The sequence below is a fragment of the Lagenorhynchus albirostris genome, chromosome 14 (genome assembly GCF_949774975.1).
Source record: "Lagenorhynchus albirostris chromosome 14, mLagAlb1.1, whole genome shotgun sequence".
NCBI lineage: Eukaryota > Metazoa > Chordata > Mammalia > Artiodactyla > Delphinidae > Lagenorhynchus > Lagenorhynchus albirostris.
The window spans coordinates 50461276-50487461 of record NC_083108.1 but is presented as its reverse complement, the minus strand read 5'-3'; the positions used below and the strand labels follow the sequence as shown (position 1 = coordinate 50487461).

Sequence of the window (26186 nt, the reverse complement as noted above, 5' to 3'; positions counted from 1 at the left end):
TGGGAGCGTAAAACAGAAGAATGGGTTTCAGTTGACGTCCATCTTTCTGGGCTAATGGTTAGTACCATTGCTTGAGATAGGGAATACAGCAAGGGGAGCAGGTTCCCCAGGAGGAGATTGTGAGTTCAATTTTGGACATGATGAGTTTGAAATACCCGTCAGGCATCCAAGTGGCGCTACTCAACGGTAATTTAATTTATCGTAGGAGGAAAACAGGACTAATGGTATAAAGTTGAGCCACCAGCATATGGTTAAAATCACCATATAAATAGTGTCAGCCAAGGAGAAATGTAGGGTAAGGCAAGCTATGAACTAAAGGCAGACCCGTAGACAATTTCAGTGTTTAAGAAAAAGAAATGATCAGAGAGGTAGAAGAAAAATAAAGAGAAGGAGAACCTATCATTCTTGGAAACTTTCCAACAGTTAGGTATCATAATTTATCCAGACCACTTTTGTTCTTACTCTGGTCCAACAATTCTTGCAGAATCTGCCTTCTGTTTAGATTACAGACTGGAACAAACTGAGTCCAAGTTTTTACAGCATAGAAGAAAAATTAATGAAATTATGGATCTTGGCAGTAATCATCATGATTGCTAAAACCATCAGATGAGAGGCTGATGAACAACTTTGTAGATTAGGCTTACAACTCTTAAACCCACAGATGAATCTTTACATCACAGGAAAAGAGAAAACTGGTCATTATGTGCCTCTTAATGGAAGTATACAATAGGACTTATGAGATACTCTTGCCAAAAAAAAATCAAACTTGAATCTGAGCAAACATCTATATCTAATGATTAGTTTAGGAATTAGAGGAGACATCAAATGACACCATGGATATCCAATCAGCAAAATACAGGAAATGAGAAATTCTGCCAGGTTTTCAGCAAATTAATTGTTAGAAAGAAAAAGAAGAAGAATTCTATAGATTAAAAGAGGTTTAAGGGACATAGCAACTAAATTCAGTGTGTGGATATTTTTTGAACCCCAGTTTGAACAAGAAATGTAAAAAGCCATTTCTGAGCTGATTGGGAGAAATTTGAATACTGATGGGATATTTGATATTAAGAAATTATTGATCATTGTTAATTTTAAGTATAAAAAAGATCATGGTTATGTTTTTTAAGAGTCCTTTTCTTTCAGAAACACATACAAAAGTATTTATGGATGAAATGATATGACAAATGAGTTTGCTTCAAAATAATCCAGAGCCCATATGTGTGTCTGTGGGTGGGGGGGGAAAGATAGGGAGTATATATGTAAAGCAGGATTGGCCACATGTTGGTAAGTGTTGAAGCTGGGTGATGGGTACATAGTTCATATACCATTCTCTCTGCTTTTATATATGTTTGAAAATTTCCATGATAAAAGGTAAAAAAAAAAGTTTTCTTTTCTACCCACCATCTCCAAAGACTTCACTGAAAATAATTCTCAAAGATCTCTTGGGGTCCTAGAAAATTATTTTGGGTGACATTTCATGTTAGTTAAAGTAGTACTCTGTTGGTTGTAGTTGGATCTGTACAACTGGGCTGTTCCGTCAGTGGGATTTCTTTGAATCCTATGTGAGGTTTGTCATATGGTTGCAGCATCACAGAAAGCAGTGTCCTGCCCAGACTCTGTTCTGAGTGGCTCCTCTTGTGTACCACAGATGCTGCTAATGGAAACAGTAGCCATGGAGGAAAGAGCAGTGCATCTAGCTCCACTCCAGCCCGCCCAGGGAATTACTCTTTGTCACCAAGACCTAGCTTTGCCTCAGGAGACCAAGGTACAATACCCATCTTAGAGTTTTGAAATAACACTTAATTATGGAAGAAGTGCTCCAGAGAGTTTGGAATGATTAATTATCTGGCAGCACACTCCCAGTTTTTCCTTAGCTTCTCGTACAATGTTTTGAAAATTTATGATTGGTATGAACAATTATGATGAACATATCTCGGTGATTCTACAAGGGTGGGCCTACCTAGGAGATAACATTGAAACAAATATATAAGAAGTGTCTTGAAAAGCCATGGGCTTTGATGACCAAAGTGCAGGGTTCAAAGTTCCTCTCTGTGTGTGACTCTGGGTAAATGTGAGCCTTCCTTTCACCATCTACAGAATGGGTATAACAACGTAGTTGTCCTACAACTTCACAGGGTTGTTGATAGAATCAGATGAAATAATCTGGGTGAAACGGTACATTGTAAAACAGCCTGCAGCTGTTAGTGCTGTTAGTGTGTGACTTTTTCTAACTTTATCTTTACCTCTAGAAAAGTGACTTCGACTTTCTGAGTATAATCATAGTAAAGGTCCTATGTTACTTTGGCTTCTTTCCCTTCTTCCATGACTAAGGACAAGGCTCATCTTTCTTTTTGTATTCAGCTACCATGTTCATTTCTGGACCACCAAAGAAACGACACCGAGGATGGTATCCTGGGTCACCTGTCCCCCAATCTGGTTTAGTTGTACCTATTCCTGCAGTTCGCCCTCTTTCAAGAACTGGTAAGATTTCAACAGAAGATGGGTTTTAAGTTTCCTTAAATTAACAAAGGTATCTGCTACTCTCGTTCTTTCCATGAACCCTTGAAAATAAATTTCCTTAACTAACTTTTGTGTCCAGTACTGTAGCAGCTAATATTTTGTCCGCATCACATCTGCCATCCCTATAAGCACATGTGCCATCACAAAAGATCTTGATTCACCATCTGTCTTTGTTTTACACTATAGTATCAATAAACCACTCTTTATGTAGGGCATGATGCTACCAATCCACCATTATAGAGCATAAATGAACTTGCTTTGCCAATAGTGGTATTTGATGTATCCTCCTGTGATCTGGTTCGTTATGTGACCTATACTTATTATTTCTGAATTGGATGGTTCAGTCTGTGACTAGAATCCTGAAAAACCAACTGGTTCTCCTTTATAATATCCAAGCTGTGGCCATTTGGTACTTACAATTAAATGTTCAAATGCTCATCTACCTTGCTGTATGAAACACAGACAAATGTAAATATACCAATGCTAAGACATAGACGGGGTTCTTTAAAAATTTACATTTGTTTAAAAAATGATTCTAAAATCTACAGAGAAATGATAAATACAGAAAGAATTATGCCGGTATGTTACTGTGGTTGCCTCTAGGTAGTACTGATTAATGATGAATTTATCCTTATTCTCACTTTTCTATACTTTTCACATTTTCTGTAATGAGTAGATATGCCTTGATAATCTAGGGTGGGGGGAGATAAAATACAAAACAGAATCCAAAATACTGTATGTGGAAAAACAACTAGAAGGAAAAACTGCCAAAATGCTAAATAGTAGTTATCTCCAGACGATTTGATAATGGTTGATATTTTTGTCACTTATTTTATACAATAAATACAAATTACTTTAATAAAAAAGCCATTAGACTTATAAAACTTGCATATTAAAAGTATTAACGCTGTGTTGATTTCAACTCTATTTCATTTATCCTTCCTAGCTAATCCTTCTTGTCAAACAACTTTTTTTCCAGAGTCCCTTTTATCTGCCCCAGTTCCACAGACCCCATTAACTGGAATTTTACAACCTCGACCCATTCCTGCAGGGGAAACTGTAATTGTTCCTGAAAATCTGCTGAGTAACTCAGGAGTTAGACCAGTAATCCTGATAGGTAAGGAAAGGAATTCCAAGTTGCCTGTGTCTGCTGGAATCTAGGAACAATCCTCCATTTCACTGCGTGTCTATTCATGTGTTCATGAAGGTATTCATTGATCCATCTATTAATTCTTTAAGCACTTATTGGTCAGCTCCTTCATGATATCCTAAACATGGGACTAGAAGTTGGGAATAAGGCAAAGTCTTTTTGCCCACAAGGAGCACTGTTTAGTGGGGCAGTCTAGAGGTTCACAGCCAAACTCTCCATCATCTCAGAGGTGATGTTTCAGCTGGGGAACTGAGGGGTGGATGAGAGCAGACAAGGTTGGGGACGGCTCATTTCAGTCAAAGGGAGCCAAACGGCAGAGAAAAGGAACAAACTGAGCCAGCAAAGAGGCCCCACTTGGGAGAACCAAGAGGCCCCAGAGCTGCAGATCTAAACCAAGGGGAAGCATTTAGGAGTGAGAGCCTTTCCAAGCCCTCTATAAGTGGAGGTGTAGAAATGTAGGGGTCCCTAGATTCCATGACTAATTTAGAGCCTTTCATACCCCCATCAAGAGTGCCCTCGTCGGGGGGCTAGCCTAGGCCAGAAGAAGAAGACTGCCGGCTTTACCTTCGGGACTAAACAGATAGGGTGTTTAAGCCCACTAGATCTTTATGGTATGTCTATGTGAGGTGTTATCTGTTTCTTGCAGTTGGCTTGAGCCAGACATGGATGGTTTCGCTTTGAGCCCTGTTCTTTATCAGACTGCCCTATCCACTGCTCCTGGACCTATAGGCACTAGGGGGAATCCCAGTTGTTTAAATTCCATATAGTCAGGAAGTTCTTACTGAACATTTGAATTGCATGCACAGTGCAACTAAGCCTTGGAAAGATACATAAAACATGAGGACCCTTTGGTGTCTGCCTTTTAGAAAGACTCACAAAGGGACTGTTCTCTTCACCATACCACAAATACAGGGTGTATTTTCAACACATTTGTTTCCTATCTACTTCTAAGATGATTTAAGGCTGTTTACTGACAATTAGGAAGAGAACACAACAAAAATGGCTAAGATAGCAAAAAGAGTAAGAACCTCCAAGTCCCTGCAACTGGAAGAATATTGCTGTTGATCAATGAATTTAGCTTAAATGTTTTAAAAGAAAACCTCAAGAAGTGACACATGTTATTGTAGCTTGTCTGTTTGTTTGTTTTCTGACTTCTTTTCTGAAAAGAAACTTGATCAGGAATTTTATCTGAAAACATTTTATTCTTACAGTTTTACAAAGGGTACAGAGATGTTTCTGCAAACTCTCATCAGTCCTCTATGTCAGAGATATAATATTAACATGTCTCTTATATAATATAGTTTGAGTATTAATATAATTAGAGTATTTTGCTTCCTGTTCTTCTAATTTAATGAAAGGGTAGAATTTAGAGCATTCGCGTGAATTCCCTGGGATTGATATATTTGAGTGATTTGTTTGGTAGCCATCTCAGAGGGCAGGGAACTTTGTTAAGCATCGTTGATCCTAGTTGAGCAAATATACCTGGTTGGACCTCAAAAAGAAATGTTGAACTTCACTGACCTGCTTCTATTGGGGCAGGCTATGGCACTTTACCCTATTTCTATGGAAATGTTGGTGACATTGTTGTGAGTCCTCTGCTGGTGAATTGCTACAAGATTCCACAGTTGGAAAACAAAGATTTGGAACAGTTAGGTTTGACTGGCAGCCAGCTCCTGAGTGTGGAAAACATGATTCTTCTGACAATACAGTATCTCGTGCGGCTGGGTAAGCAATTTTCAATAATCATTTGATGGCGACGATTTTTATTCTTTTTTGGAACATACTTTTTTCCTTTCTTACCCACTTTCTCACATTTATCCACCTCTTACTTTACCCTCTTTCACGTCTAACATTCTTTTTCTTCAACCCCATTCTCTATGGCTTTTCCCTTTCCTCTCCTCCATTTCTTTCCTACTCCTTTCCTACTCCTTTCCTATTTCTTTTTCTCCCCCCTATTTCCCTCAGATCTAGCCTCCCTTGCTGCTGGCTTTGCTTCTTTGGGTCCTAGAAGAGATAAATTGCTCCACCTGGTGTCCAGGGCCATAATGGTCCTAAAGTCTCCAAAGTAGTTGATGTAGGCAGACTGTCCAAGGGCTGTGGGTACCTCCCTTGTGAGTCAGGCCAAGCCACCTTTCTGAAAGTGCGGCTACCATCTGGAATGCAAATGTAGCCATTGTGTTAGACAATTATTTTCCAATTTTCCACTTAGCCTTTTTATCTTGTTTATCCACTGCCCCTACACCCATTTTTTTCTTCTCCAGCTCCATCCCTTTGATGTAATCCCAAACTGCTTCCTTTCATTGAGGTAGTAACTTGGACCTCCCTGGAAGGTTTTCTGAGCTTTAGGGTAAGGGGATACCTAGGTCATGAACCCTTCACTTCCTCTATTTGATATCTCCTCCTGAGCCCCACAGTGGGTGTATGCAGGTGCCCTGACAGTACTTTAGTGGCTCCGCAGCATTTGCATTGCAATGTCCTTTATTTTGCAAACTGCAGTAGGCCATCTAATATGCAGCCTAATTATATACCTACTCCAGGACTTCAAACCACTGATTTACTTAGGAAAATGGTCAAGATGTAAAATTACACATTAAAAATTTTATCTGCACTCTTGTGACTTTTTTTTTAATGATTTTAAATACTTTGGTGTTAAATAATAAAAAACATGGGCCAAACAATGTTAAACACGCACACACACACACACACACAAGCTTCAGCTTCAGTCTTTGGAGCATCAGCTAGCAATCATGGCTGCAACTCTTAGTACCCTGAGAGCCCAAAGGCCTGCTTTGACATGGAATCTACTTTGACATGGGATCTGCTTTGACACAGGCTTTTGAAACTTGCAAGGCTTCAGGTATCTCATGAGCCACTTTCATGATAAATCTAGGACTTGCTAATCATTTTTATTAGTAGGTAGTAAAATTATAAAAATCTCCCAGGTCTGACATTTGATGTCATCATTTTAATTGATACATACTGACTTTCAACCGTGTTCCAAGATGAAAAACTAGCTTCTAGATGTATCCAGAATCAGTTATACAAGGCCACATAAAGCAATGCTATTTTAGTTAACCAAGCCTATCAGTATAGCATTTTTTAAAATCTCAATACCAATTTAAATAGTCAAAGTCCAAGTTAATTAAAGGAACTAAATGGTCAAAACAAAACCTCTTTCCTTAAATTAGTAAAAGCTCTTTTCTTAAAAAATAGAACAATCTCCATTCAATTAGACAAAACTCTTCTCTGCCCTGCAGGATCAGTTCTCTCCAGGGTTTTACTTGCAACCAATTAATTATGTTTCTCAATGTCCAACATAAATAGATATTTCTTTTTCTTAATCTAAATTTTGTACATTGAAACATCTCTCTCTTTAACTCTTCTGGAGTCCTTAATTTTTTTGCCTTCAGAAGTTTTGAAGAAGGCAGCAAGAATAGTTTCACATATGCTAAAGATTATAAATTGACATTTGAAAAAATAAATCCAAACTTCTAAAAGGACAGGTGTAACACTTGGCTGGCTCAGTTATCTGAAGGTAACAGAGAAGAAGAAAAGCAAGATTTTTCAGAAAGAACAGACCTTTCCACTACAATCACTTTTAAAAAAAAGTCTCTGTTATTTCACAATCTGAAAATCTTTTGAAGTAGATAATGAAATCAGCAAATCCAGAGATTCTTGGAGGACTCTGAGTCTATTGGAACCTTGTCTTTTCCTATTATGGTGGCTGTATCTGAAAAGCCTTCGGACCTGATGCCTGGGCTACACTGAGTTACTGGAGATAAGCATCTGAAGAAAAAAAATTACTATATATTATCAAGCTTGTGAAAAGTGGAGAAAAGGCTCCTGTAATTTAGCTGTAAAGGCTAAGGATGCAGAAATGACGGGAGGTGATTGGAAGCAGGGCAATTTACTCTAAAAAGTTTCTTACCTCATTTAAACTTTGATACATTTTCCTCCATTTCTCAATTCCTAACAGTAATTCAGTCAAAACTCTGTAAAAGTGAGTTTTAAGGCAACCGAGAACGCTATGAACATGTTTGATATTTTATTTTCCCAGAATGCCTTCGTATTTGGAATTAATTATGCTGCCTAACAGAAAATGTTACTCCATGGTGGTTTGGAGGGGGCCTTATGCACACACCTATTAACCAGCCTCCTCAGATTGTCTATGAGAGGCAGGAGGGAACTGGAGAAGTCACAGCCACATGCTTCTGAGCTGTCATTTGTTCTGATGGAAGAAAGCTTTAAGTACATGACCATCTTCCCTTCTTCTCCATGCAGTCAGTACAGATCTTGCGCTTTGAGCTCACTACTAAGTGTGTACTCAGTGGCCACGAACCGTGGTGCTAATTTGATAAAGTTAAATGAAGATCAGAAGCTTTGGTGGCTCCCAGGTGATAATAAGGCATCCTCTAGTAAGGGATTGGGGAAGGCACAGAAACATAAACACAATGTAAGCATTGCCATTTTCTTGCCCTCTTTCCATGTATTGCCATTTTCTTGCCCTCTTTCCTGCTTCCCTCTGGCTCCAACCAATCCTGGAAAAAACTGGGTTTTTTTCCAATTAAAATTGTTTATTTTAAAAATGTATGATATTTTATTTAATTTTCCTTACCCTATCCATTACTAAACTTGCATTTTTTTTTACTTTCCCTGAGAATATGGGCAGGGTCCAGGGAGGCCACTTAAACCCCTGTTAGAGGAAGGAAAGGTTTCTGACTCACTCAGGTGCCTCGTTCTCATACAGAAGTCCAGTCCCTCATCCCTGTATTCTTTGCAAGGGGATTTTGGCTTTGGATTCTGAAGCTATTGCTTGATCTCAGATCACAGACACTGAGGGGGTCTATATCTGTTTCAGGAGGATGAGTTTCAAATCTCAGGTCCACACAGCAAAAGAAATGCCTTTGAGTAGCAGGAGTGAACAGTCTTGCCGGTTTCAATTTAAACTAAGTGTAGGAATTCATTTGTGTCACTTGGATGCCAGACACTGACTTGCTTATTTTGTCTCAAAGACTGGTTGAGGGACTTCCCTGGCGGCCCAGTGAGTAAGACTCTGTGCCTCCAATGCAGGGGGTGTGGATTCGATCCCTGGTAGGGAAGGTAAGATCCCACAAGCTGCGCGGCTCCGCCAAAAAAAAAAAACAACAAAAAAGACTGGTTGAGTTTCTAAAGAGAAACAAAATACCTCTAATTCCAGGGACCACAGATCACCCATGTAAGCTTAACCATAACCTCAGCCAGGGAAGAGGGCCACATGCCATTCTTAACCCAGAACCCTGGGGAATAACTAGGTGATGAGAGCATTCTCTATCTGGGGAAAGCGTGGAACTGCCTAAATATACATTGGGAGTGAAAAATAATTAAACTTAGTTTTCCTCGTGGACAGTATTCTCAAAATTAGGTATAGAGGCAATACATTAAAATGTTTTTCTAAGGCACCTATGAATAAAATGAGAAATGAGTGAAGCCTGAAGCTGATTATATACCAGTAGGTTAGCTTCTTGCTTCATTAGTCATTAACTATTTCTGTAACGCCAAGTTTAATATGTCAACAAAAATACCACCTTCAGTGACCATCTCCCAAGGCATACAATGGAATTGATACTGTCTCTGAGCACATCTTCTTTTAAAGATATCAAGAATAGAAGTCTGCATTTTAAAAATAAACGTGTATCAAGGCAAACAAAAAAGAGAGAAGGTAATTTAGCAATGGAAAATGGTTAGTAGAGGCAGTATACTTGAGGCCACTAGAGGAAAAAGAGCTTATTTGCCAGCTGGAATAGACTGCACTCTGATGTGTGTGTGTGTGTGTGTGTGTGTGTGTGCGTCTTTTCTAGCTGTGATTAAAAAAAAAAATTCTAGCTGTAATTCTCTTCAATTTAGGTCCTGATCAGATACCTCTCAGGGAAGAATTTGAGCAAATTATGCTGAAAGCTATGCAGGAATTTACTCTGAGAGAGAGAGCCCTGCAGATGGGTGGTCAGTGCACGCCTGTGTCACCAGGACAACTCCCCTGGCTGGCTAGGTTAATTGCCAGCGTATCTCAAGACTTGGTTCATGTGATTGTGACCCAGAACTCCTTGGCAGAGGGCATTTCAGAGACATTGAGGACTCTCAGTGAAATGAGACACTATCAAAAACTACCAGATTATGTTGTGACAATTTGTGCATCGAAAATCAGAGGAAATGAGTTTTGTGTGGTAGTATTAGGTGAGTAATTTTTTCATTCATTCATCATCTGTCCATTTGTATAATACTAAATGGGGTGTTTCAGGCATCCATGTAATTAATCTCTGGTCAAGGGCTCCAACTTGGGTTCTTCCTCCTAATTTTAACTTTTCCTTTGCTCCTCAGATCAGATTTTTATAGCCCTTAGTTTGGCTGTTGTCCCTGTCAGCTGGTTGTGGGAGCATTATTTCAAAGCACACCCTAGTAACAGATACCCTTGTCTCATGTAACTTCTGTCCTTAAGATGTTTTGGAAATGTTACCACTCCAGCATGTGATAAAGCCATTGCCACAGGTGGTTTAAGCCAGTTAATCATATTTGCCAGGAACTTAGCTCATATATTCACCTCTTCACTAAGAGGATATTTAATGTTATAACATTGACCCTAAAGAAAACGTTCAGAAAGTTGGTATGTTACAAAATTGATTTTTGTTTCTGGTGCTGATTTTCTATCAGGCACCATCCTGAGTTGCCATTTGGACCAAATTTTGCTGAGTTGCCATTTGGACCAAATTTTGCTTTTCTCCTCTCAGTGAATGGCTCTCACTGCTTCCTAGCAAAGGGGCCAAGCCCTCTTGCTTTGACCAAACCCACCTGCCCATCTCTCTGTGATACATATTTTCAAAAAGCTTCATCAGAAAGTGTAACACATTCATTTTCTAATTTTCATTAGTAAAAAAACAACATAAGTTTATATTTTTAAGACTGATATTCATAATAGCCATGCAGACACAACTTTTTAAAGGTTTTTCACATTCCTCCCGAGTCTTTTAAATAGATGCATGGTATGTTCTCACCATTACAAACATAAGGTATGTTATTTTTTTCCCTTGATACCTAACTTTGTATTATAAACTTTTCAAATGAAATTTTGAAACTGTCATTTCAAATGCTGTATAATCGCCCATCTTTTGATATGCCATACTTTTCTTAGCCAAGTCCCTCTAGCTACACACTTTAGTTGTGTTTCCAGTTCTTGCTGTTCTAAATCACTTCCCGGTGAACATTTGTTCACTGGCATGTTGTCTCCCCCTCTGTTCTGCAGGTCAGCATCAGTCCAGAGCTCTGGCAGAGAGCATGCTCACCACAAGTGAGTTTTTGAAAGAAATTAGTTATGAGCTCATCACAGGAAAGGTCAGTTTCCTGGCATCGCATTTCAAAACCACATCATTAGGTGAGTGGCAGTCAGATTCAGCAACACTGCCGGCCCCTGGCTGCGTGATTTTCTGAATTTAAATCTTAGTGTGAGCTGAGTGTGGAGGTTAAGCTTGCCCGCTGATCTTCCCTCATTTGGAATGGTTTCTTCTAAGCATTTTGTTACTGACACAGCAGAGAGGTCCAGGCACAAGGATGTGAGGCCTCAGCTCAGCCACTGCTTTGTTGTGTGACCTTGGGCAACGCTCTGCCTCCCCAGATCTCAGTTTTCTAATATGTCAAACGGAGATATAATGACCCCGTCCTGCCTGCTCTGAGTATTATAGGGGCTGAGAGAGATTTAGTATGTGGGAGCATGGAACCTGTAAGCACGATACAAATAAGGGTAGCTCTGGCTACCGAGATCCTGCTACAGGGGTGGCTGAGTGTAAATTCCGACGTGGAAAGTGGGATGACCAACAGATATCGATGGGAGCCCAGCGTAGCTGCCCAACTTGGAGACATACAAATATGTCATTCCTTGTGACTTTCTTATCTCCACTTTATTTTGTCATAGGTGATGACCTAGACAAGCTGCTAGAAAAAATGCAACAGAGAAGAGGAGATAGTGTGGTGACCCCTTTCAATGGAGACCTTAATGAATGTGTGTCACCTCAGGAGGCTGCTGCTATGATCCCCACGCAGAACCTGGGTAATGTCACCACAGGCCAAAAGGAGGAAACTAGTCCTCAGGACAGACATAGAAGCTAAGTCGTTCTGAGGGTTGTGAGGTCTTGTCTTCAAGTCACAGACTATGACAGGCCTTTCCTCATTATCTACATGATAAATCTGGCTCAAGTTAAAAATGCCTTACCCTGTGGCCTGGGCCCCATGCTTTTGTTCTTAGTAAATTTCTCCTAGAATTAAAATCAAAGCCAAAGACTTTATTTTAAGCAGTGCCTCTCTTTGTTTTTGTTTTCTTGGGGGAGCGGGGATCCTTGGTGTACTCTCCTTAACTCCACCAGCTGTGCTCACCACTGTGGGTGCTCATGTAGGGCTTCAAAGAACTACTTGAAAGAATCTAGACTACAGTCTGTGCAGGGCTCCTGGCTCTCTGCTCCCTGCATCTACTCTCCAATATGTAAAACACACATAATCTCAGGGTTAGCGAGGCCTTCCTGGCAGCTGGAGCAGAAACACTGACATATCATCTGACCTACAAAGAGCTTGCAGAATGCCAAGGGGGACGGTGGGACCAGGGGTGAGGAGTTCAATCGCTAGATTAGATTCCTTTAGGTTCAGATCCTTCCCCAGTTCCCTGTTTGATAGGGACCATATAAGAAAGGACAGAACAGAGAACAGGAGAAGGATGGATACGAAGCAGAGATGCTGACAGCCTTTTGGCTTCCACTTGATGGGAATGCATCCTTTATGCATTAGGCTGACAGCAGGAAAAGTAGCATGGCTTGGCATCGGCTCAGGCATAAAAATGAATTCAAAGGCAAAAGTTTTTGACTTCTGGACATTGCATGACAATAAAGTGACCATCCAGATGATCTAAAATGTGTTATGTGAACAAAGTTAAAATTTTGAAATTCTCACATGCCCACGTACATATCCTTGATTCCGTGTTTAAGAAACATTGCTTGGGAATTCCCTGGTGCCCTGGGTTCAATCCCTGGTCAGGGAATTAAGATCCCGCACGCTATGTGGCCAAAAAAAGAAAAAAAAAAGCTTAAAATAATAATAAATAAGAGATCTTGGTGGTTAAAAAAAAAAAAGAAAAAAGAAACATTGCTTAAAGATATTTTTAGGTTTCCTCCAACGTCAAAATTTGTTAAGTTCAATTCTACAGAGTTATGCCATCCCCTGTGTTAGTCCCCGTTCATCTAACCCGCAAAATGAAAGAAACAACAGCCTGACTATCGAAAGACAGATTTTTATTTTGGTTGGTAATCTTTGTGGATCAAAAACTATTTGGGCTATTATTAAAGGTTGCAGTTTGGGGCTTTTCTAGTAGGTTCTCTCAGCCAGTAGGGAGACCCACCTGTATAAATCTCCACTCGCTGTCAGGGTTCCATGGTGGCTGGGGTCCCATGACTACCGTCTTTGCCTGGGAAGTATTGCAGCTTGATTTTAGAAAACATTCATTAGCACAGGTTAATTGGGCCCTTGCGTGTTCCAGTCAGACTTCCACATGTGTTCCTGATGAAAACCAGCCCTTTCAAGAAGCATTAAATGTTTCTGCTCAGGTGTTTAGCTGACTAAGCCTGTCTCTCATTATGTGTGCGTGTGCATACATGCATGTGTCAGAGAGATTGATCGCTTGATTATAACTTGTAATAAAAAGCTACTGTCTTGGTTAGAGTATCTGGGCAATGTTTTTCTAATACGTCACCTATTGAGCAGCCAGCTGGCCATGTCATGGGTCAGGTCTCTTCAGATAGTACAGGCATCAGCATGGGAGTTGACCACAGTCACCCAGACCTGCTAGGTCACAAGCACTGGCAAAGTGGAGTCAAGTGGGAAGAAAGGTGAAGTTAGTGTCATGGGGAGGAGAATTTCAAGCCATGTTACAACTGACTTGCTGGAGAGGAAATGTTTACTGCAGTGCCATCCAGAAAAGCTCAAAGGAACTCAGCATGATTATGATTATGGCATTAGCTCTGAACTGGGTCTGGGCTCAGGCACCTGACCTGTGCTGATAGTCCTAAAGAAACCAGGAAACTCTTCCCCTTTCCAGAGATGAGTCCTGGCTCCAGCTGCAAGAGTGTGGTCTGTCCCCCCATTTCTGGGCAGGGGAGGGGTGCTGAGTTCATGCCTTGTGAGACAATTTATATTAAAATAATACATTTGTAAAACTACTACATTCACTCTTGAGCACATCCTTTCAGCCAAGTTGTCAGGGAAAGTGGGCAAATCTATTGAAAGTCAATAGAGAGTGAGGATAGAAAGGGAGGATTCTTGGTGATAGAGCATCACTCTACCCTATGTGTATTATTTGTCCCTATATGGATTCATAGAGGCCATCACAGAAGTGAATTAATCGTGTCCTTATGACTTTCTTAAATTTTAGATCTAGATAATGAACCCTTCCAGATTTATCAACCGCAGCTTACAGTTGCCAGAAAACTCTTGTCCCAGGTGTGTGCCATAGCAGACAGCGGCAGCCAGAGCCTGGACCTCGGCCACTTCAGCAAAGTGGACTTCATCGTCATTGTCCCAAGATCAGAGGTTCTGGTCCAGCAAACTCTTCAACGGATTCGACAATCAGGTAGGATGGAACCTTCAAAGAGGGCCCTGCCTAGATCCAGCCTTAGATTCCCTCTGTCTCTTTCTTTGGCTTAATCCAAACATTTTTAGGGGCCTGATTCTATTAAGTCTGTGATGTCATCAGTGGATTAGAAACTGGCCACTCATGTATGAAGAGAAATGTCCTCAAGGCAAAGATAGCCCTGCCTGGGATGACGGGGTCTGTGCCACCTGAAGTCCTTCTGTGGCACAGTGAGTCATTCTCATAGGAGGATTCTTGTACCTTTTGCACACTACCAGCAGATTTTTCGGCCTAGAAACCAGAGCGCCATGCCCTGTGTCAGCAATGAGAAACCTCATTAAAAAAAATTCAAAGTTAGAATTTCTCCTAATTTCCTTAAGAGAATAAGTAGAGAGGAAAAAAAATTTTTCCAGAAAATGTGAAAAGGTAGGGAGCAAGTATTTTAGAAGTCTGTGGTAAATAACATCCCTCTCAAACATAAAAGTTGCTTAGAATTACAAGAAGCAATAAGGAATTTAGAAAATTGAGACTGCTGAAAATGCCTGCCTTTGTAAACTAGGTTTGAAAAAGAAATTATAAATGTCAAGTTGCTTCTGAGTACCTTAGCTGGGGGAAGACACACACACACACACACACACACACACACACACACAAACACACACACACACACACACAGATTTTAACTGGAGGATAAATCTTTTTGCCACAGTAAAAAAATTTATTTTCAATATATTTGAAAACAGGAAGCAGAAAACTTCAGAAGAGCTTAAAATACAGTTTATATGTTCCACACCTGTCATTCAGTGCTCCTTAAACTTTAGGGTGCCTGCAGATCACTAGGGATCTTGTTAAATTGCAGATTCCCCTTCAGTAGGTCTGGGTGGGCTCCAGATTCTGCATTTCAAACAAGCTCCCAGGGGCTACCTGGGCAGCTGGTCAGAGGACCACTCTTTGATTAGCACAGCTGTACAAAAAATCTTTCGTTCTAAGTTCCATGGGCCAGATGAGCTGACTAACAAAAGGCTTTTCCCTCTTTAACACCTCTTAGTGGCTGTGACTGAGACATGTAAAGTCTTTCCATGCCTCGTCGAGACCCAAGCGCCTGGTTAACAGTGCAACCTGTGTTTTAGCCTCTAAAATTTTGAATGACAAGTTACAAAATGGCCTGTTAGAAATATTGACTTATAGATGAATTAGCCAGAGACGGTCAAATGCCTTCTCTCACAGCTGTCCCAGAAACTGGAGTGAGTTCTAGACATCCTCAGCTACTGGCCATTCATCATTTTCTTTCCGCCCCCCTCCATTGAGGGAAATGGAGGGGTTTTCGTCACACTAGGCATTAACCAGATTTTTGCTACTTCTTGTGGATTTTCCACTTTATTACTGTGGAGGGAGCACCTTCTCTTGTAGGTTTTTTACTTGTACCAAAGGGCATTTGTGGCCTTCCTGAGTTTGTGATCTGATATCCCAGTCATACTCCAGCCAGGTCATCTTAGCACCTGTTTCAAGGGGTGAAATCATCCATGGTCAAGTGGTTGTACTCTCCCCAGAGGCTTTTCCTCAAATAACCTCTTGATGACCTGTATTTTCGCCTTTCTTAATCAATGCAAGACCCTAAATAAAACCCTGCATTTTTGACAGATAGAGAAACTCTATTGGTCCTTCCTTTTCCCTTCTCAACGCCCTCAGATTTTTCCAAAGTGAGTATTTTGAGATTATCATTCCTCAGAAAGGACTGGTATTTGACTAGTTACATAAGCTTAGAATCCAAGAAAATCAGTGTTACAGAGATTCAGAAAATTCAAGGCAAAGCATATTTTTAAAATTATTCACATCTGGCCTTGGCATACATACTGAAAATTTTTGCTGCAGAAACAATCACTTCTATATATTTTTAAATAACTGTATTCATTTTTATTATACAAAAAACCAGAGTTGTTGTTTTATTTTGAAAAATAAAAGAAAGTAGGAAATTTTAAACACTTATAATCCCACCACTCAAGGATAATCACTGTTAAAATGACTTAATACCTAGTGTTCCAGGCTCTCTTCTCTGCCTATGTCTGATATTATAGTAGGCATGTTTTTCCACATCATTAAGCTTTTGTAAGCATCACTCGTAATGAATGTGTATGATATTCCATATCATAACAACACCAAAATTTATTTGCTTTTTTTATTTGAATACCTTTGTATTTTTGGAACACATCACAGTTGATAGAACCTGAAGGACCAGAAGCATTTTAAGGTGTAAAGAGATTGTCCAGAGCAGAGATTCCCCACTAAAACAACTCTTGAAAGTCATTGCTATGAAAACACAGAGGATTCTCAAGAAGTCATCTGACTCAGTTTCCTCATATTTTGCCATGTGAATCAAGGAGAGCTACATTTGCCTAAGGTCCAGAGGGCAGTGCTTTGGGGACAAGGACTGTTCTCTCATCTCTGTGTGCCTGGTGCCTCATTTCTGCCTCTCCTGGGCCTGGCACCAGTAGGGGCTCAACTACGGGTTCGGGTTCGAAGGGAGAGCTGGGGCTGGAGGGAGGAAGGGGAGGGATGGGCAGAGGGAACACCAGTGTCCAAGTGCTTTGCTCTCTGGTTCCATTTGCCTTTCCCTAAAGGAAGCATTTCAGCAGCCAGCCTGCCAGGAAAAGCACCAGGCAGGGAGAAGTAGCCAGGACATGCAGAAAGGCCACATCCTTGGCAGCCCTTGTGTGGCTGAAAGAGAAAGGTGAAAATAGAAACCATCACGTTGTTGCAGACTCAGCACTAAGGCGAAGCATTTAGTACCTTAACTTACTTTCTAACGAAGGAAGGGAGGCAGGGAGGAAAAGAAGACAAAAGAAAACAGTACAGAAAGAATTGGAAGGTAAAAAAAAAGAAATGAAATGAGTTAAGCCTTTTTAAGTTTGCCCCAGATGGACTTGTAAATGCTGCAGTGACCAATGGAAAAGCAACATAAGGAATTTTTAGACCATAGGAAATTCTTTTGTTTTAGTGTCATTTTTTTTTACGGACTGATGTTGTAGCATAGTTCTTCTAATTCAAGAAGCTCCAAATTCTATAAATTAGAATACTAGGTTATCAAAATGCGATCAAAATGCAAGCCACTTTCAACTCCACATGAGTAGGATGAAAACAGGAAGGATTAGTGACACCATATTTTCCTCCTCCCTGCTTTTAAAATGGTATCCGTGGGAGCCCCCAGCAGATGGGAGCAGATCTACGAGTATCCAGTCAAGGAGGTTTTATCATGCTCAGGGGAATGACGTAAATTTGACACCTCAATACATGCCTGATCAGAAAAGAACCAGAGAGACAGTTTCGTCTGCTGATACGTGGATAGGTTTTAAGGCAGTGGGAGAGATTAGGAGGGGAGGAGAAGAGAAGGCAATTTCACTTTCTGAAATGTATTTTCTTGGTCTCATCAACCTTATGTCTCCTTGTTAGTCAGCAGAAAATGTAAGCGGAAAAAAGGAAGTGAGAAAGGCAGCAGGGAGTGGGATCCCAGGGAAGAAAGTACTAGGAAAGCACTCTGCCCTGAGGTGGAGTAGGGAAACACCAGAGATTCCTCTGTACAAACAGAACTGAACAAGTACCTAACGTTAGCATCTGTGAAGTCAGTTTCCAACCACGTCGTAGCTGCCCAGTGCCCACCCCTAGTTTATAGACAGCGTTGGCACCTGCCTCACAGCCACCACCTCCCCTCCAAGTGGACGACCCCACCGAATCCTAGCTTCTCTGCATTAAGCTCTCATCCGCAAACACCTTTCCCTCTACTGCTCATCAGGCGCCTGCCCCCTAGTCATATCCCAGACGCTCCTGGATCCTGGACTTGTAAATTCTAACAACCCCAACACCAGACCACGGACTTCTTTGCAACATACACTGTGTGGGGAAAAAAAATCAACCTTTCCGATTGATGCCTCATAAATTCTTTCTGGTTCTTTAGTTGGCTCTCTCTCCCGCTCTCCACGGTGACTGGCTCTTGCAGACTCCGTTTCACTCACAGTTCTGACTTCATCCGTCTCTTAGCAAAGGACCATGCCGCTTATTTCTCCCCTCCCCCACCCCCAGAGGAAGAAAACTTCAGATAAAAACTTCCTTCCAAATCTGGAAACCTGCCTGCATATACACCCATCATTCCCCCTTCCTTCCTGATCAGTGAAGAGCTGCCCTGCTCTGTGTAAGCCTGCTTCTCCCACCTTGCTCTGGAGGCCGTGCTGTCCTCATTCTCATGGACCTCACACTCTGATGATCTCCTCTCTCATTGTCACCTTCCATTTCCTTCCCTCCTGGAGCTCATTCCATCAGTTTTAACCTGCCCCACTCCCTCAGAGACAAAACAAGCAAGCCTCTGTTAATCCTACCTAACCCTCCAGTTTATCCTCCTCGACTTAAGTGACAAACTTACTGAGGGAGTTGTCTGTTGTCATCTTCATTTCCTCAACTCCCAGTCACTCAACACCCTGCAAACTGGCCTCCACTCCCCACTGCCACGCTTCTAGGACTCTCACCAATGTCACCAATGACCTTTTCTGTCCTTACCTGGACTCCTGACAGCAACAGGTGCCCTCCATTCCTTCCTTTAAGCACTGCAGTGCCTTTGGCTTCCAAGACACATCCTTTCCCAGCCTTCCTTCTACAAGTCATGCTCCAGTGCTACTCTGTACCCTGTGGTGCTCCAGCCCGACACTCAAGACTGCGTAGTGGCTGTGTGTTTATTGATGATCTTTCTCTTCAGCTAGAAAGCAGATATTCAGGGTATAGGTCTGTCTTCTCTATGGCACAGGAGACACTTAACAAATGTGTTGAACTGAAGTTTTGTAACGTTCTGTTGAATTTTAAGTTAAAATCTATTTTAAGAGGAAGACATAGGGAGTTCCCTGGCGGTCCAGTGGTTAGGACTTGGTGCCTTCACTGCCGTGGCCTGGGTTCAATCCCTGTTTGGGGAACTAAGATCCCACAAGCCGTGTGGCACAGCTGAAATAAATAAATAAATAAGTGGAAGACATAGAAGTAATTAATATTTAAGATGTGGCAGTCCTGTGGCAAAAACAAATTCAGCCATTAAAACCATGTTTCGCAAACCTACTTTGGCCAAGAGTAAAGCCCTTAAGATGGGTATGTAACAGGTGTATCTGTCAGTCACACAGGGCTCTGAAGTCGTATCTGTGTGTTCAGAATGCTCTTCTTGTGCAGATCTAGTGCTGCTTTCCTCCTTGACCCAAACAAACAGCATAGTCATATACACCCACACAGCGAAGTCTCACCGAACCCAAATTAGAGAATTCTTTCCCACTGGGAGGACAGAAGGGAGCCAGCCAGGCCACCAGAAAACAGTGGGACCACCAGAGCAATGGGCACCGAAAGCAATTACCTGGAATTTTAACCAGCCGTTTCAATTCCCAGGTTATATATTTATTTTTCTTTTACTGATATACAGAATTTATTAAGCTTTTCACATGTAATAGAGCATAGTTTCAGTTGCATCTGAAGTGCTAACAAAAGCTCCAGCAATCAAGAATGGCAGCATGTTATCAATATTTTATAACAATCAACACTTGTAGCTTTTCAGATTTGGATAAAATCATTTATCCCGAAGTAAATCTAGTCATGCTTTTAAAAAATGCTTGAGGTCACTCCAAGCTTGGCAATTAACATTTGGCTTAAACAATAATAAAACAATCACAACTTGATAAATAACAAATACAACATTGTAGGCCATAACCATACACAGCATAAGGAAAAGATAGTAAGTAGCCATTAGCATTAATAGAGTACCTTGGCCTCCATGTAGATACTTCCAGAGGCTTTGGTTCATTCAGCCCTGACACTCAGTTTTTAAAGCAGGGGACAATATCTACAGTATCATTTTGTAATTTCTAACACACTGAAAACAAGTAAGTAGAAAATGATGAGTTGATTTTTATTAATGCATTAAATCCTCAGGAGTTATCACCAACCCCTTAATATAAAATTTTTTCAAGTTATATTAGTCATGTAACTTGGTGTGCTACTTACTGTAAATGCTGCTAAATGAATTAAATGAAGACAACAATGTTTCCCCTAATGTGGTTGACTTTAGCACTTTTCAGCTACCTAGATCTAAAAACTTTCAGGCTTTTGAACTGAACATTTGAGGAGAGTGTTCATATTTCAACGTATTGATAATATAATATGCTTGATTCAGAACGTTAACTTACAATTTACTCCAAAACTAAAATTTTAATCTGGTGAAAAATAAGTAGCTATAAGTGGCATAATAACCATGACGCATAATAACCATGACACTAAAATGGTTACTGTCACAGATGGTGATAAACAAGGATGTGAGGGCTCCACTCTCAAGTCGCCTAGGATTTTGAATTACTTGTACATATTGTCACTTACAAAACTATAACCAATTAAATATTTAGTCTGGTGTCTTCAAACACCCAAGATATAAGATAACTTATACCAAAACAATATCTTTTCGAAATATTTTTTGTAGCTGGTAGTTCTTCCCTTGGAGGTAAAGAACATTTTGCCAAAACTTTTAATAACCAGGATACAGAAAATTTTAAAGAGCAATCTTAGGAATCAAATATACAGAGATTCAAAGAGGAAAAAAGAAAATTGTATAGAAGACAAAGATCAAACTGGTATCCCAGATCCAGAGCAATTTTGTAAAGTAGGAAAGCAATTATGATAACCCACAGCTTCTTAGGTCATTCTAGTGAGGATCTCCAGGTACTATATGTGTTTTTATAATGATATTTCCTAAATAAAGGGCCTTAAATGCACATGAAAGGGCGTCTCCCAGGAATAGAGGTTAAGCTATTTTTACGTTGTTCAACCCACAAACTATTTGGTCAAAGGAATATGTAAAGTTCAACAAAAGCACATCTGGTGGAAATTCATGGCAATGAATGTTGACAAGATGTGCTTGGATCTCGCTTGCAGCATCTGGCAGCGAGTAGCAGAACAAAGGTGGAATCTCACAGGCTCTCCTGTGTCTCTTCTGGAAGAGGCTCCGTGGTGGTGGAACTAGGGTTTGCAGTCAAATTCAAGAATTCTCCAAAATCACCACCAGCAGGCTTGGTTCCCCCTACTTTAGACTTTAAGTTTTCAACCCTTTCCTCAAATTATTTGAAAGTTGGGGAGTTTTTTACATCTTCCAGCTTTTTGGTGATGACTGATCCAACAGATGAAAAAGCAGCTGAAGCCTTTTGTCCAGGCTGAGATAAGTTTTCAGAGGTCTTCTTGTACGCAGACGTGGCTGTCACATCTTGCCACCCTTTGGCAATGTTCTGTTTTAGTGTCTGTAGTGAATTGATCCCAAGTTTCCGCTTGATCTCTGTTAGGTGCTTTCCTTTTTCTGCTAACACTTGAGACAGAGTCTGGATTTCTTCTTCTACCTTAGCAAGTTCTCTTCTTAGCTCTTCTCGCTCCTCCTCTGATAGGGTTTCAGTGGCACCGATAGTGGCAGCAACATCTTCTCCTTCCTCGGGTACTGGGTCTGTTCTCAGTAGACCTTGCTCGCCGCGATCCATGTCTCCCACCCACCGGCAGCGAGTCCTTGCTTGGCCTCCCTGCCTGCCACCCTCCTCCTGTCCTCCTCCCAGGTTATTTGCTGGAAAGAGACAGCCAGGGTGAAGGAATGTCCATTATTATAATACTTAAAACTTCAGCATGCTCTAATGATTTAATATTTTCTGGATTTTCATTTCCTTTTTTAAAAAACAATAGCAATTTATTATTTATATTCTACTTTTTTTGTAATAGGGATCTGAAGACATATCAGTAAAAGCAGTTATCACAAACCCATAAAATCAGCCAAAAATTAAATATGATTTTCATTTCCTTTTAAGCATTAGAATATTTTTGCATACCAAAACTTCAGAGAAATTAATTCGATCCCAAGGGAAGATGAACAGCTAAAACTAAGAATAGTTTTATTTTTCTTTAGGATGTCTTCTTGACAGGAAGAACAAGAAATAAAACTTAGAAATGAAAAATTTAGAAATAAAATTATTTATTAAAAAACATCAAGAGAGGGCTTCCCTGGTGGCGCAGTGGTTGAGAGTCCGCCTTCCAATGCAGGGGACACGGGTTCGTGCCCCGGTCCGGGAAGATCCCACATGCCGTGGAGCGGCTGGGCCCGTGAGCCATGGCCGCTGGGCCTGCGCATCCGGAGCCTGTGCTCCGCAACGGGAGAGGCCACAACAGTGAGAGGCCCGCGTACCGCAAAAAAAAAAAAAAAAAAAAAATCAAGAGATAATAACATTCAAGCCAGACCACATTGTTCTCTCCAAATAAATAAGCAGTACCATGGGGCATTGAGATGAGCACTGGGTCATTTTTACTGATACCTGGACATTTTAGATTTCCCTGATTATTATCAGTTTAACCTGATACTCAGGCTGATTAGCTCCTTCTAGTGATGGGTTCTGGCCACTCATTCAGACTTTTCACCTCTATAGCTTTGACACTAGTGCTCACAAGATATTGTGGACTTGGTGCCTGTGTTCTTGGTTGTATTCCCCTTCAAGACCCTTAGATGGTTGAAAAATTGCTGTTTCCCCTTTAAAGTTTTGTGAGGAATGGCCTTGGAGGACATGATATTGTTTTTCTCTAATCCCATAAAGGGGAGTTCAGGCTAATGCTTAAACACATCTGGCCCCGTAGCCTTCAGTAAAGCCAAAGGGGGCACAAGTGGCTACAGTCTAGTTGCTTGGAGTCCTTGTCCATCCAAGAAGGTTCCTCTTCTTTGGAGTTGGTTATTTCCATGGAAGACGTCCATGACTGCGGCACCACCTAAGGCAGCTCCCAACGTTCAGATCAATCACCTTTAGGGAACACCAACCAATCACCAAACACTTTAGGTGATTCCCAACCACCACTGGCTCTGTTCTAGGACTCAATAAGTTGCAAAATGTCCTAAAAGAAGAAGAGTTACTGATGCCTCCTAAGTTCCCATTCATGTTAAAAAGTAAGATTTATTATTGAGGTAAACACGGCCCTGAATCTCTTGGTGCTACCATCAGTATCCCAGTTGGACTCTGCTGATGTCCATTTTTTATTGTGGAGTTGGAAAAATGTGAGATTTGCTTATGATTTATTAGAACATAAAATTTATTTAATCCTATAGAACTGTGATAAATAAATTATCGAGAATATAGAAAGTGACCTTTCTCAGACCAGCCATTTCTCGGCACTTCTGACCATTTTCAGATGTCACACCTCTAAGTATATTTTTGGAAAACAAAACAAAACATGAGGGTAAAACCAGAAACTAATGAAAAAGTTATCCTATATGGGGTGGAAGAGATAGGGATTGAATGAGTATAACTTTTAATATAGTTTTGACTTTTGATCCTTATAAATGAGTTACATAGTCAAAAAATTAAATTAAATTAAGATGATGGGGAAAAATATTAAATGCAAACAAAAATAAATGAACCTAACTGCATATCAAATTGATAACATAACCACACACCAAAAAGAATTAATTCAAGGATTGTTTTAAACACGGTTTTCTTATTGAACATTCTCAGTGTGATATATCCTAAGGGTAAAAAGAATTGCAAATGAATCTTGAATTTTAATCAGTATGTGGTTGGAAGTGGTACTGATAATTTTAAGCTATTTTGTGTATATCACAGTATAGAGAAAATGGGTAAATATTTTAATGTTGAAAAACAGTGTTCTTACATGAAAGGAGAAATATTCATTTTAGATTTAAATTGGAGATAGAAGTATAAACTTATAACTTGAAAAATACTAAATGTCTCTTAGCTCCGTCCACTGAAAGGTTTTAAAAGCAGTGATATTTTGGGACTTCCTTGGTGGTCCAGTGGTTAAGACATAGCTTTCCACTGCAGGGGGTGCGGGTTTGATCCCTGGTCGAGGAGCTAATATCCCACATGCCTTGCGGCCAGGAAACCAAGACTTGGAACGGAAGCAGTGTTGTGGGGAATTCAAGACTTTAAAAATGGTCCACATCATAATAATCTTTTAAAATAAAATGATATTTTAGGGCTTCCCTGGTGGCGCAGTGGTTGAGAGTCCGCCTGCCGATGCAGGGGACAGGGGTTCGAGCCCCGGTCCAGGAAGATCCCACATGCCGCAGAGCGGCTGGGCCCGTGAGCCATGGCCGCTGAGCCTGCGCGTCCGGAGCCTGTGCTCCGCAACGGGAGAGGCCACAACAGTGAGAGGCCCGCGTACCGCAAAAAAAATAAAATAAAATGATATTTTAGTATCAAATGTGTGTGTGTGTGCACATTTAGCATCTAGATCTTAGGTTATAAATACCATTCCCCATTATACCAGCTCTGAGGTAAGAACAGTCTGGAATCTTGGTTTCCAGAAAGTGCGAAAGTACTCAAAGATCAATGGAGGCATGTCGAAAGGACACAGCAGCCTGCTTGAAGGAGACTTTGCGGTCCAAACTTGGTAATTTGGGGCATCTAAAGGAATGATGGCAGTGGATTGTAACCTGCTGGATTTTTGTAAAGCCCATGAGTCCACAGTAATGCTAAAAAAAATAAAAGGGGCAGGAGTGAGGAGTGGGACGCAAGCTCTCCTTTATAAAAGAGTACCAGCTAATCAACATAAGAAAATAACAGAATTAAGAAATCCCTGTTTTGCACTACCAATATAGTAAGTAGGATGATGTAGTGGAGCATTAAGCTCAGTGAACAAAGACGTGTTCTTTCTTTTATTTTTTGCGGTACGCGGGCCTCTCACTGTTGTGGCCTCTCCCGTTGCGGAACACAGGCTCCAGACGCGCAGGCTCAGAGGCCATGGCTCACAGGCCCAGCCGCTCCGTGGCACGTGGGATCTTCCCGGACCGGGGCACGAACCTGTGTCCCCTGCATCGGCAGGCAGACTCTCAACCACTGTGCCACCAGGGAAGCCCTACAATATAATTATTGATTCTGGCAAGTATCATCAATGGGTACTGAAACCATTGGGTAAAATGTATTCAGGAACAAATATTCACACAGTCTCAAAGTGTCATCCCACATATTAAAAATTACAAAGAGGAAAAGGCATCTTTACAATGGAGAGACCTGGCAGTAGACAGTATCATGTCCATGCAATCAAACTTCGCCATCTCCCATTATGGGACAGATTGACATTATGAACAAGGGGAAGTACATGATGTCACCTATGAAGTATAATTGCCAAAAAATGTTTAACCTGAATCTAATCACAAGGACACTATCAGAAAAATCCAGATTGTGTGACATTCTACAAAACAACTAGCCTGCATTTTTAAAATATCGATGAAAAGACCAAAAAAGAAAAAAGACAGGGGAGCTGTTTTAATTATACAGAATAAAGAGACACTGCAAGCAAGTACAATGCTTAATTCTTGATTGGATCTTAGACCTAAAAATAAAAAGTAAAAAACACAGCTCTGGGACAATTCGTGAAAATCATATCTACTACTATATGTAAAATAGGTAACTAATAACAACCTACTGCATAGCACAGGGAACGCTACTCAGTACTCTTTAATGACCTATATGGGAATAGAATCTAATAAAGAGTGGATATATGTATATGTATAACTGATTCACTTTGCTGTACAGCAGAAACTAACACTGTAAATCAACTACACTCCAATAAAAATTAGTTTAAAAAAACCAAAAGTATGCTGTGTACTAGAGAATATTATATCAATGTTAGTTCAATTCTTTGGATGTAATAATGGTATTTCAGTTATGTAAGAGAATGCCTTTGCTCTTAAGAAATACATATTGAGGTATATAAGGGTGAATATTATATATTCTAAATTATTCAGCGATAATAACGACAATGAATAAAAAGTAATAAAGAGAAAAAGCAAATGTACCAAAATATTAACAATTGGTGAAACTAATTGAAGGGTAT

The 26186-nt window shown here is 40.5% G+C and overlaps 2 protein-coding genes and 1 long non-coding RNA gene across 3 annotated transcripts in view; 1 reads left to right on the top strand and 2 right to left on the bottom strand.

The window, feature by feature from the left end:
• GREB1L (GREB1 like retinoic acid receptor coactivator) overlaps positions 1-26186 on the top strand; it is a 260596-nt gene that overhangs the window by 189527 nt on the left and 44883 nt on the right. Inside the window, exons 9-16 of the mRNA XM_060121360.1 lie at positions 1649-1765; positions 2362-2481; positions 3500-3637; positions 5210-5395; positions 9554-9880; positions 10944-11072; positions 11610-11744; positions 14109-14306. Coding sequence (XP_059977343.1) covers positions 1649-1765; positions 2362-2481; positions 3500-3637; positions 5210-5395; positions 9554-9880; positions 10944-11072; positions 11610-11744; positions 14109-14306 — 1350 coding nt within the window. The remainder of the gene's footprint in view (positions 1-1648; positions 1766-2361; positions 2482-3499; positions 3638-5209; positions 5396-9553; positions 9881-10943; positions 11073-11609; positions 11745-14108; positions 14307-26186) is intronic.
• Positions 16469-18610, bottom strand: LOC132504088 (uncharacterized). The gene is made up of 2 exons (XR_009534727.1): positions 18509-18610; positions 16469-17021 (listed from the first exon to the last, which is right to left on the bottom strand). It is a non-coding gene; the product is annotated as an uncharacterized LOC132504088 (long non-coding RNA).
• Positions 21284-21901, bottom strand: LOC132503876 (tumor protein D52-like). Its single transcript, XM_060120730.1, has one exon. It carries the CDS (start codon positions 21836-21838, stop codon positions 21431-21433), a length of 408 nt encoding a protein of 135 aa, XP_059976713.1. The 5' UTR covers positions 21839-21901; the 3' UTR covers positions 21284-21430.